Below are 13,731 nucleotides of genomic sequence, written 5' to 3'. Positions count from 1 at the left end.
GCCAGAGTAAAGGAAGTGGGTGTGGCCTGGCTGTGGGAGAGAAGTGGTAGGTGGAGACGGAGGGGTGTGTGCGGTCGACCTGGAGCAGGGAGGGGCAGCGCACTCCTGACCCAGGTGGGCACTGCGGGGCTGCTGGGAAGGTGGTAGACACTGACCAAGGGCTACGCTGAGGTCACTCTCGCCACTTTCTCTAGCCTGAGTAGCCCTTTTATTGGTATTTATTTTATTTATTTTGGCTTATTTTTCAATTTGATAAAGTTGCCATTTATCCACTTTAAAAGAATTTTCTTGCGACAGGAGAAAAAATTACATATATATGTTATATATATATGTTATATATGTGTTATATATATAAAACATATATATAATTATATAATTATAATTATATATAAAAATTATATCTATATAAATTATATATAATTATATATAAATTATATATTATATATAAATTATATATACTTATGTATGTGTATATATGTGTGTGTGTGTATATATATATATATATATATATATATATGTGTGTGTGTGTGTGTGTGTGTGTGTGTGTGTGTGTATAGATTTGGTACTGTGTATTGACCCAGGGGTATTCTACCTCTGACCTACATCCCTCAGCCATATATATATATATATATATATATAGAGAGAGAGAGAGAGAGAGAGAGAGAGAGAGAGAGAGAGAGAGACAGGGTCTTGCTACATTGCTGAGACTGCAAACCTATGATCCTCCTCTCAGTTTCACAAGTACTGGCATTACAAGTGTGTGCCACCACACCCAGCAAAAAAATATTATTTTAACTCACCCCAAACACTCATTAATGAATGCCACCTGAACATATCTTCTATTCCCCCACTCCATAATTCTAAGAAGCACAATAACTGTGTGTGTGTGTAGTTTTGTTTTAATAAAGAAACAAACTCCTACAGGAAGGTAATAGAGGCTACACTCATCACGTTGGGTAGAGCTGTGGGCTGCACGCAACTAGGTGGACTTTCAGGAGAGGTCGTGTGGCGGAGTGGTTATAAATTCAGCACCTTCAACACCTGAACCGCGCAATACAGCAGCACCAGCTCTATGTGGCTAAGTGCTTGAAATCTGGTTAATGCAATGAAGGAATTAAATGGAAATGATATTTTAATTTTATTGCATTTTAACTAATTCTGATTAAACATGAAGAACTGATTCTGTCTGGTTACTGAAAAACATTTTAACTAGTTTTGGGGGAAAAACTAGGGTATGTGAATCTATTATTTTGATCATAAATTTTATGATAGTTAAAAATCTAGCAAGTATTAGTGATAAAAATTCAGCACTCAAATTGAAATATGTTACAAGTATCAATAAATACACACTGGATTTTGAAGACTTGGTATGGAGAAAATGTGAAATATCATAATAATTTTTTATATGGGTTACATGCCCAAAGAGTAAGTTTAGACATTATGGGTTATAGAAAATACAATATTAAAAGTTTCATCTGTGTTTTTTGAACTTTTTTAAATGGCTCCCAGAAAATTTAAAATTACACGTATGACTTACATTATATTTCAGTGAGTCAGAGCTACTCTAATGCTTTAATTTCTTCTCATTGATATGGGAAATAAAAATAACAAATTCCTCCTGTGGTTGCTGTGGGAACAAAAAAGATACCTCAGAGTTCTTAGGAAGGTGCCTGGCAAGAGCTAAAAGTACTCACTACAGACATATTGGTTTGGGACATTATTTCCTCCTTTATTTTCTCTTTCCATCATTACTTTCTCCATCTTATATAGTGGAACTTAAACTAATCTCTCAACTGGGAACGAGAGCAAAGAAGACCACTGGTTACCCAGGCAGGGAGGCTGATAGCTTAGCAAATGAATGAATACTCTTTCCATCTCACAGAATCCTACTTCATACTTGTATGACCCATAAGATCCGATTCTTTATCTGGCAAGCACCTTATTGAATACTTATATGTAAAAAAAATTGAGACTCTGTGATTTTGTTTCTTAAGAGTTATATGAGTTAACAATAAAAAAATCTACTTGCAAAAGACAGTAAAATAACTTTAAAACACAAATAAGATGCAGTCTATTCTCTCTCCCTGAATTAGGCTGGGCATGGTAGTGCACAATTGTAATCTGAGTACTTGGGAGGTTGAGACTGGAGGATTGTAGTTTCAAGGCCAGCCTCAGCAACTTAGTAATGACTTTCAAAATTAAGAAAATAAAAATCTAAGGGGCTAGGAGTATGGCTTGAAGGTAAAATGCCCCTAGGTTCAATCCCCATTATCTACCCTTCCAATTTTCTATTTTACTTGCTGAATTTCTCTCTCTCTCTCTCTCCTGATATTTCCTCCCTTTATTTGTTATTAGAGTGGTTTAAAATTTTGAACATTTATTTTAAAGTTTGCGTTTTTTGTTCCTTATAATGTCTAAACTACACACAATTTGGAAAACCAGAAAGATGCACTATTTCTTTAAAAATTATAAAAGGGAAACAAGAAGAAATTAAAAGTTAAATTTCAGAAGACTGGCCATTAGTGGGTAGCACAAAAGATAAAAACGACCTTGTATATTCTCTAAATAATCCACTTGAGTGAATAATCTTTTCAGTAAGCATCACAACACTCTGATAAGTGAGATAACATTGAATTTCCATTGCTTTCTGTTCTATGAAGCACAAATCAAGTTTCCTTTTAGTAGCTCAACTGTTCTTTTTCAAATAACTCTTTTAAAGTGAATAAAATTTGTCAACTTGTTTTAGTTTCATAAAGACAGTGAAAGCAATATAAGTTGCTATACCTTCGTGAGTTCTTACTAAGTGCTAGGTATTATTATAGGCTCTTTGCTTGCATTTACCCATTGAGTTCCTGAAATAACCTTAAGAGATAGTAGGCTAGGCAAACAATAATCCCTTTACCATGTGCATGTCCCAGGCCCCAGAAGCTGTGATTATACATTTTTCATGGCAAGGAGGAAGGAAGGTTGTAGGAGGAGGTAAGGTCACTCACTACCTAGGAGATGGGGGGAGAGCCTGGATTATCCAGGTCGCCAGTGAGATCACCAGGGTCTTGAGAAGTGAAAGAGGAAGACAGTAGAGTCAGGATGAGAGTCATATGAAGAGACTTTGCTGCTGGCTTTGAAAATGGAATAGGGCCACAGACCAGGAATGTGGGTAGCCTCTACAAGCTGGAAGAGAGAAGAAAGCTGATTCTCCCCAGGGGCTTCCGGGAAGACATACAGCTCTGCCAATTTTGGCCCAGTGAGATCCATTTCAGATTTCTGCTCCAGAAATGTAAGATAATGGATGGGTATTGTTTTAACTGTAAGATAATATATGTGTTGTTTAAAGCGACTTTGTGGTAATTCATTACAGCAGCAATAGAAAACTAATACAGATAGGCACCCTCATCATTCCCATTTTATAGTCAGGGAAGCCACAGCACAGAGGAATTAAGTAACTGGCTCAGATCACACAGCTGGCAAGGGCTTTGGCAAAATTCAGACACATGCACCTTAGACCCTAACCCATAGCCACATCGTGAACATTAGGACTGGAAGATGGTACTTTATCATGCAGTTTCTTACTATAGCAAGTCTTCATTTTCCTCTTCTATTTCTTTCCTTCCTCCTTCCCTCCCTCCCTCCCTTCTTTTCTTTTCTTTTTTTTTTGTGGTACTAGGTTTTAGGGATTGTACCTAGGGGCATCTCTTGTACCGCCGATCTACACCCCAGCTGTTTCCATTTTTTTTTCTTTTAAAACAGGGTCTTGCTAGGTTTTGAAGAGTTGCTCTAAGTTACTGAGGGTGGCCTGGAACCTGTCTCAGCCTCCCACGTACTGGGATTATAGGTGTGCACCACCATACTCTGCTGCACGTATTTATTTTCTAGGTCTCAATTCTATCACCACTTTCTCGGGACACCCTTCACCCCTTTGATGAAGTTGGATGTGAAAAGGATTCAGTCAATGCAACTCTCGCTGGAATCCTGTCATGATTACAATTTTGCATTTATTTGAGCTCTGTCTCAGCCACCAAAACTATTTACTTCTTGAGGGCAGGGCAACCACTGTCCTTTGTCATCTGTGCTGGCTAAATAAAAGATGCAGTTTTCTCTCAACTGGTTCCTGAAGTTCTGATATTTGGACGATCTAACTATGAAAAATTCACTGGCTGCATATTGAAGTCGCTGTCCGTGATTTTTAAGAAGGAAATACATTCCAGAAGAATAAGATAAAATTCGGAAAATAAAATGTGTTAGTCAGCTCTCTTCCACTGTGATGAAATGCCTGACATATAAACAACTAAGAAGGAGGGAAGGTTTGTTTCATCTCACAGTTTTGGAGGTTTCAATCTATGGCTGGTTGGCCCATCACTTCGGGGCCTATCATGGCATGGTGCATCATGGTGGGAGTGTGTAGTGAGGAAGCTGCTCATCTTATGGTGGACAGGACAGAAAAGAGGGAGGCAAAAAATCGTGGGGTTCTGATATCCCTTCCAAAGGCACGCCCAATAGCCTTACTGCCTTCCACTATGCTCCTCCTCTTAAAGGTCCCAACACCTCCCAATAGTGTCCAGGGCTGGTAACCAAGTCTTAAACATATAAGCTTTGGGGGGACCTTTAAGATCCAAACTATACTATGAATTTCAAGTAATTTAAGTTTTAGTCCCTATCTAAGCAATTCAACTTTAAAAATAAAATTTGAGAGAACAGAATGATTTTGTAGCAGAAACTTGTTGGAGTGTGATAGAAAGACCATGTTCTCATTTGATTTGTCAAAACTCGTATCTGCTCTTCAATCATGTCATTCAGTTTTCAATAATATTATAGACTGGAGTCTGGGGTGCTGGAATAAGCCTACCAACCTCTCTGATAGAAAGCAAAGAAAGAAACAAAATGAAGCAAACTCCTTTTCTCTGTACTTGATTATGTTTGAAAAACCAAGGGACTTTTCATCACCAGTGTCTAAAGTTTATGGTTTTTCTAGCTGTATAACTGTGCATTCTTAACCTTCATACTGTGGCTTTCCCTAAAACATTTACATCTAATAAGGTATAGTATTTTGTATATGTGTATATTTGTGTGTATATATACGTATACACACACACACACACACACACATATATATATACCTACATATGTATACATATAAAATACATATATATATATATATATATATATATATATATATGGATAGAGAGAGAGAGATAATTGAATTTGTATACTGCTTTTAGATTAAGTTCCTGTATAGCACCACCCTCAACACACACACCAGATTTTTCTGTTTTTTAATTATTATGTTAGTTTTATATTTTAAATATTTTCTTTGTTCCTTAGCTTTCCAAATTTGATATAATTTGGAAAACTATAGATATACAAGATTATTTGGATGTAATGATACCAGAGTTGTTTGAGTTTTGGAAGCCTTTGTCTCAAAGATTTGTTTTGCCTAATTACAAAGCCTCCAATCACATTCAATTAATTCTTTTACCCATGTAGAAGGCACTTAATTCATTTGTGCATTTTCTGTAGCTTTGGGATTCAGCAGAAAATGAGTTCACATGGAAAACATAACTGTCAAAGATTCCCTGGGCTTTTAGGCTCCGTGTTTCTCTCATCTACATAGACCACTTAAGACTAACTCTCCACTGGATGGGCATTCCTTCCCAGGGCATCCTTATGTTGGCATAGTCAAGACTCATCTTCCCGAATCTTAACTCAGGACTTAGAGAGTTCAGAAGTCTCTTCCTCATACATCCATTCAAAAAGATGGAACAGAGAAAAATATGTTAACAGTCCCTGTGGTAAAGTTTTACTACACAGAGTATTTATTGTAAGGATAAGAAGAAAGTAATTTATTTCCTTTGAAGTACTTCCCAAAGTGCATGCCTCCCTGGTCCCAATTTTATGCACTGGACACATATGAAAACAAATGTATGTTCCAAATATATGAAATTATTATTTTATAAATAATAAATTCCTTCAGTTAAATTCCTTTCTTATCCCAGCTTTCAAAGTACTTGAGCAGGAAGAAGGGTAATTGTGCCTTTCCTTTAGGAGAGGACCCAAATATGCAGATACTTGTGGTTAAAAAAAATAACTCAAAGCTTGGCATGGTGGCCACATTCTTATAATCCCAGTATTTGGGAGGTTGAGACAGGAGTATTGTGATTCGTGGCCAGCCTCAGCTACTTAGTGAGGTACTACTCAACTTAGTAAGACCCTGTTTCAAAATAAAGACTAAAAAATCAGGCTGGAGTGTAGCTCAGAGGTAGAATGCCTCTGGGTTTAATCCCTAGCAGCACACACACACACACACACACACACACACACACACACACACCTTAACTCAAGTAGAGGCTTGGTAATGCCCCTTGGCCTCCAATTTTTGGCCATACTGTACCATCCTGTTAGGGTAAATGGAAAATAATACAGGAAAATCCTAATGTAAATGGCTCTTTATTTTTCTAAGTGAGCTATTCAATGGATAATGATTCTCGCTGGCACAGTGGACTACAGTGGATCTCAGAACTAAGTCTCAAGACTTATAAGACTCCATGGTTGTGTCACACTCATTAGTTCACAGTGAGATCCTATGAGAAAAAAAATGTACTGGTGCTTCCAACAGACAGAACAGAAAATTCTCCCCACTTAGCAAACACGGAGAAATGAGCATTGCAATACATTCAGGTAACCTGGGCTTTCTCTTGTCTTAGCTACCCTCCAAAGTGCCCACAGATAAATTCTCTTTTTTATTGTGGGTAGGGAAAAGATTTAAAAACAAAGCCAACTTCTAGTACTGGAAATCAGTAAATGACATAATGAATTATAGGTGCTAACCAGAAAACAGACCTACAAAAGTTAAACTGGATATCTGAAAACATTGACAAAATATTGCTATAAAAGTTTTAGAAAAATACTTCATTAAAAGATTACTTGTTGACTTCCAGGAAGATGGTGACCAAGGGAAGCAGCACATACCAGTCCTGCTGACACCTGATCTCCTTTGCCTTAAAAACAGCATTCTACAAAGCCAGAAATACTACCAGTAGAGAAACAGGAAAACAAACAAGGACCTGAAGTGAGCAGCTGCACATCATCAGAGTTGTAAGCCATCAGTTCTTCCTGCGCAAACACCGGCAACCACTTGCAGCAGTGGTGGCCAGGCTCAACACACCCTTCAGGGATCCAGAGTGGTGCTTCACAACACCAGAACAGAAGTGCATCCTCCTGTGGCCGGGATTGCCACACCAGCACCATCTTGCCTCACTGCACCCGAATCCAGAGACAAACAGAAAAACAACCAAGGACCTGAAGTAAGCAGGTGCAGATCATTGGAATTGTAAGTCATCAATTCCTCCTGTGAAAACACTGTCTACAACTTGTAGCAGTGGCCTACCATAAAAAAAATCCCAGGACCAGATGGTTTCCCAAGTGAATTTTATAAAAACTTTATGGAAGAGATAATCCCAATACTCCTCAATTTATTTTGTAAAATAGAAAGAAACAGGACTCTCTCTCTCTCTCTCAAATACATTCTATGAAGCCAATATCACATTGATTCAGTCCATGTAATTTATCACAAACAGAACCAAAGACAAAAAAAATCACATGATCATTTCAATAAACACTGAAAAAGCATTTGACAAAATTCAACATCCATTTATGCTAAAAGCACTGCAGAGAATTGGAATAGAAGGAACATACTTCAACATCATAAAGACAATCAAAAATAGGCCCACAGTCAACATCATATTAAATGGGGAAAAACATCAAGAATTTCCCCTAAAAACAGAAATGAGACAAGGATGTCCATTATTACCACTTCTTTTCAATTTAGTACTTGAGACTTTAGTCAGAGCAATAATGCAAGAAAAGTAAATCAAAGGAGTACAAATAGGAAAACAAGAACTCAAACTTTCACTATTTGCAGATGACATGATACTATACTTAGAAGACCCAACAAACTCAACCAAAAGCCTTATAGAACTGATCAACTAATTAAGCAAAGTGTCTGGATACAAAATCAATCTTAAAAAATCAGAAGCTTTTCTGCATACCAATCATAAATCCACTGAAAAATGAATCCAGAAAACACTTTCACTCAAGATTTCCCACAAAAAAACAAAATACTTAGGAATAAACTTAACAAAGGAGGTAAACAACCCACAAAGAAAATTATAAAAGCATTGAAAAAAGAAATCAAAGATCTTAGAAAATGAAAAGATCTTTCATGTTCATGGATTGGCAGAATAAATATCATCAAAATGGCTATAATGCCAAAAGTGATCTACAGATTTTATGCAATAACCAATAAATTACCAAGATCATTCCTCACAGACCTAGCAAAATCAGTCTAAAATTCATTTGAAATAACAAAATACCCACAACATCCAAAATAGTTTTCAGCCACAAAAACCATGCATGAGGGATTACAATACCTGAATTTAAACTATACTACAATGCCGTAGTAATAAATCAGCATGGTACTCACACAAAAACAGATACATAGACCAATGGTACAGAAGACTCAGAAACAAGTCTACATACCTACAGCCAATGGATTTTTGACAAAGGGGCCAAAAACATACACTAGAAAAAAGGTAGCCTGTTCAACAAATGGTTAACCATATACATAAAAATGGAAATAAATTCCACTTTCTCATCCTGTACAAGAGTCAATTCAAGATGGATCAAAGACTTGGAAATTAGACCAGAGACCTTGAGGTTCCTTGAAGAGGGAATAGGTCTAACATATTCAAATCATAGGCACAGACAAAAACTTTCTAAAAAGGACCCCAAAGGCACAAGAAACTAAAAGGAAAATCAATACACTGGATTGCATTAAACTAAAGAGCTTCTGTATAGCAAAGGGAACTATCAAGAACTTCAACTGAGATCCAACAGAATGAGAGACAACAAAGGAGATACTATAGATGAGCAAATAAGGTGACCACACTGAGGGGATGGAAGGAGGGAGGGGGAATTTTTTAATTTATTTTAAAAAATGTATCAATATCAATCACTAAGCCAAACATGAGAAGGAGGGGGAGGTGAATGAGTGGGAATTGGGTAAGGGCTAATTGGGTGATGCATGTATGTATGTCTCCACCATCTTGTATCCCAAAATGTATGACTACAATGCACCAATAAAAAAATTTAAAAAATATGTTAATTCTTCCATCATAAAGAAGAAAAAATTTCATGAAAGAGATACATTAGAATTGTTAAGGAATCTGTTCATATTTCCAAGTTTACCTTGACTGCATTTTAATAGGGCGTTGCCATAGTTTCGAATGTTAGGACTTAAGTGTCTCTTATAAGTGCCAAAGACACTTACATGTGATGTTTAACTAGAATCTCCATGTTGCACTGCACAGCTGAAGTACAATCAAGGTGGCTCAAAGCTTATCTCTGAACAGACTCAGAACCCTGAGTATAGAATTGAGACTCTTTGGCACAACCTTCCAAGATGAAGTTCTGAAGGCCCAACTTTCTGCTGAACAGCAATGTTCAAACCTTTGTACTTATCTTGATAGCTGTCTTCCTCTTAAAGTCACTCCTGTACAATTCAACTAAGAGTTAAAAAAAAAAAAGCAGCTCTAGCAGATGAGATTCCCATACTGGCACTAACTGCTTAAAAATGTCAAATAACCAACAGATACCTCTTCCACTTCTAGCTTTAAAAGGCATTGTGCTGGGCCTCGCTAGTGTAAGAAGCCCATTTCCCATCCACCAGTGAGATAAGAAAAATATATGGTTAGTAAAATAAATAAGCAGTTAAAAGTTCAGTTCAATAACTCAAGATATGTTAAAAGGCATCGCATGATTAACTGTCCAATGGATTTACGCACAGTAACTATTACAAGAGATAAGAAGAGAGAGAGCTCACTTTACTCACTCGTCAATCATTTATTGGTATTTACAATGGACTAGGCTTTCCTCTTTGTGATATATTTCCTTGAAACTCCTGACTCATATATCCAACTTCCTCCGTGATAGCTCCATATGTAGACCTGACAAGCACTGCAGATGCAACATCCTTCTAAGGAATGTGGATTCTCTCTCCAAAGTCCCTTTCCATGTACTCTCCCTATCTGAAGGGCAGTTTAGTTTTTCTGGGAGTTCACACCCAAACTAGCACCATTTACCCTGACCCCTTTCTATTTTTCACCCTTTACATTTAACTCACAAGCCAAGTTCTTCTTCTGAAATGTATCCAGAATCTAACCACTTCTCATAATCTTAAGGAAAATCTATACAGGTCTTTGCTGGGACCATTGCAATAGCTTCCTAATGGCAGCCCTGTCTCAACTCTTGTCCCTCCATAGCCCTGGGTCCTGTAACTCTCCTGCTTGAGGCCTTACCAACTCACAAGTGCATAGTTCATATAGCACGTTATCACCAGGTGCTTCTCAAAGCTCTTTGTATATTTTAACTTACAGAATTCCTGCAATAACTTACTGAATTCCTATAGTAACCTTCCCCAGTAGGTACTGTTGATCCCTGTGAAGAAATGATGGCACAAGAAGGGACACATTGCTTTTCAAGAGCACACGGCTTAGGCATGGTGGAGATGAGACTTAGACCCTGGCCCGAGCTTCACAGCTCCTGTTCGGACTTCAAGGCCTCCTTCCTCCAAGGCTTCCCTCCTCCCTGTTGCTGATGGAGGGGAAAGGCCCCTATCTCTGTGGTAGGATGCCCCTGATCACTCGAGTGAGCTTCTTATGAGCATATGTGCGCACTGCTCTCAGCACTTGCTGTATACCTTCTTATTTTCATGCTAAGCACTTACTGCATACTTTATTTCTCCCATGCAAACAGTTCTGGGTTGTTGGAGGCTTTCCTTGTTTTACAGATAAGGAGGAGAGGCACAGAGGGGGGATGAGGGATGGTGCAGGATTCTAGCCCAGATGCTCTTGGCTCCAGGGTCTGTGACCCTACCAAAGGAAATCGATATACAAAACTTGATGACTCATGGGAACAGAGAAAGCCAGACACACACACACACACACACACACACACACACACACACACACTTATGTTTGCTCTGAAGCTTTGAGCCAGAGTGAGACAGTTAGCAACCCTGGGGGAATTTTCAAGATGTGCGATGACTCTGCATTGAGCAACATTTGACCCTGAGTGGCCAAAGCTTTCTTACAGAAGTTGGTATATCGGTTTTGTCATAATTTCCTTCAAGGTATGGACAGGGTGGAAAGTACAATGGTTTTGGGGGTAATTATTCTGAGTATGATATGTGATCCTAAACATTGAGCAGCTGTGTGATGTTAATAAGATACTGAGCTTTCTGAACTTCTACTATTTTTCTGTAAATTACAGGGACAAATAAAAAATTTCTATAATTTTTTAATCTTACACTCTAACACATAAAAACTGTGTACTTATCTTTTTTGTGGTACTATGGATTGAACGTAGGAGCATTCTACCTCTGAGCTATACCACCAGTCCTGTTTTATTTTTTTATTTTGAACTAGGGTCATGCTAAGTTGCTGAGGGTCTAAGATCCTGCATTCCTCCTGTCTCAACCGTCTAAGTACTGAGACTATAGGCCATACCACCATGCCTAGTTTAAATTGTATACATTTATAGGGTACTATGTGATGTGTGTTGATATGTGTATGCATTTTGTGTGATGTTCAAATCAAGTTAAGCATGTCTATCTCCTCAAACATTTATCATTTCTTTGTGGTGGGAATATTCAGAATTGTTTCGTCTTGCTTTTTTTTTTTTTTTTACAATATCTCATTACATTATCATTACCCATGCTAAATTCTTCATCCTCACTCTAGTGTTAATAAAAGAACTGCATAAAATCAAAAGGATCCTCAAAAAATAAAAAAAAATCATTACTAGGTAAATTAAGAAATTCTTAGTTATTTTGAAATGTACTTTTTGCATAGTTCTAGCTATAAAATTTTATAGTCTGATCAGTGAAGTTAAAAAATGATTGTATGAATGACATGGCACTAGCAGCACTCAAAGCTATAGAATTTTACTATATAGAGTATTACTCACAGGAGTTATACTTTGTAAACCGAATTTGCTTTGATTTTTTAACTGTGCCACGTCTTTAAATTTTAACTCGTGAAAACTTATAGGACTAATGAGTCTAACACCATTTCTGATTGAGATAGGACCATAGCCCCAAATTCAAAAGCAGTATTGCCTTTTGGAAGTGACACACTGATTTGTTCAGAAAGCTGATATAGAAGGATACAACTTGACATTGTCACTCAGAAGCACAGTCCAAGCCAAAGGACTGTCCCTTAGAAACTGTTGATGTAACAGGCCATTTCATTCATTATTTGCTACATATCTGAATATTGAAATCTAAGAGAAAAAAGTCAATCACTTTGAAACCATCCTGACTTCAGCTCCTCCCCAATTCTGAAAACTTTAGCACACACACCACCTCTGCCCTCAACGGGGGATTTCAGTGACTAAGCAGATCTCTCTCTAAATCTAAAGTAAGGAAGAACTCTGTTCTCTGTTTTATTCCTCCTGATCAAACAGATGCACAAAAAGAAGTGGTCCTTTCTTTTACAACCTAAGCATGGGCAAAAAATATAATTTGACAAGTAGCAAGAAACAGCTTTCTAATCAATACACCCCACACCCCACAAAACTCTCAATACTTCATTCTATTTTCATGCCTAAGTCAAGCATTTGGGAAAGACATTTCCCTTGCAAAATCAGAAATAAAAACACATATTTTGAAGTATGAGATGTAACTATCAACATCAGACAAAACTTGATTGGTTATGTGTGGTATTAAAATCCCATCTGGCCTCTTCTTTCAAATTAAGTAACGGAATAAAATTCATTTAATTTAAACAAACCCTCAAATGTTCACTTTTCCCTCCTTCCAGAAAAGTGAACATTACACAAAATGTTAGGCAGAAGAGGAGTTCCAATAGAGAAATAAACTGCACATTTTCATGACAGATCTAAGAAAGACAATCAGTTTTTGAATGGTGAAAAGAGTTCTGAGAGATTTTCACCCAAACAGTAAATCAAAGTAGTAAACTCTAGGACATGCATATTTTGACTTAAAGCTGAACACCCGAAAGCCCTCAATTGCTATGTCTCCGTAATAACAGCTCAATGACCAGAGGCTGCTCCGCCAGGAATACCGTACCATTATGATGAGGGTTCTGGGTCTACTCATTTCATCCTCACTTTCCAGAGGCACAATTTCATGGGATGGTTCCTCCTGGCGTCGTCTACAAATGTGTGGACAGCTCCTTTGCACCACAGAGCGAAAAGCTTGCAGCAGAACAATGCTGGCAGTGCAGCCCATCGCTGCATCCTGGAGCCTACAGAATAACTTCTATGTTGATGCTATGTTTGCAAAACAGTGGCTCCTTGTCCCCGAAAACAGCCTACACTGCAGCTGCAGCCAGCTCCCCCTCCAATCGCTTCCTCCAGCTCTGATCATCTGATCACGGCCAAATAGCTTGGATGCAGAGATGGGAAAGATCTGATCCACGGAAACTGAACACACAAGAATATCGGAGTCTTTTGCCTGGAGAGTATTTCTCAATTCGTTTGGAGAACATATTTATCTGTTCATTACAGCGCCTCTCTTCCTTTCCTGTTGCAACAGTTTCCATAAATCTATCTCCCCCTCTCAGATACACAAACACTAAATCACGCTTTCAAATTAAACAACTGGAATTCTGACTTCACGCTGACAATTCTGTCCCCAAGACAAACGAGGCTTATAAA

General features: G+C 37.8%; 1 protein-coding gene across 3 annotated transcripts in view; it reads right to left on the bottom strand.

Annotated features, from left to right (window-relative positions):
• Nucleotides 1-13,731, bottom strand: part of DOCK10 (dedicator of cytokinesis 10) — a gene marked incomplete at both ends in the record, with an annotated part of 282,115 nt that overhangs the window by 205,018 nt on the left and 63,366 nt on the right. The window contains one exon of one of the 3 annotated variants that reach the window (XM_080719855.1): nucleotides 13,142-13,441. The exons of 1 other annotated variant lie outside the window; for it this stretch is intronic. In XM_080719855.1, the coding sequence (XP_080575981.1) occupies nucleotides 13,142-13,303 (162 nt within the window). Of the gene's footprint in view, nucleotides 1-13,141; nucleotides 13,442-13,731 lie in introns of those variants that run through there. One more of the 3 variants, XM_080719856.1, reaches the window with a different exon arrangement.

The sequence above is a fragment of the Muscardinus avellanarius genome (genome assembly GCF_963383645.1).
Source record: "Muscardinus avellanarius genome assembly, chromosome: 2".
NCBI classification, from domain to species: domain Eukaryota; kingdom Metazoa; phylum Chordata; class Mammalia; order Rodentia; family Gliridae; genus Muscardinus; species Muscardinus avellanarius.
Note: the sequence above shows the minus strand (reverse complement) of the source record. Positions and strands in the feature narration are given on the sequence as shown.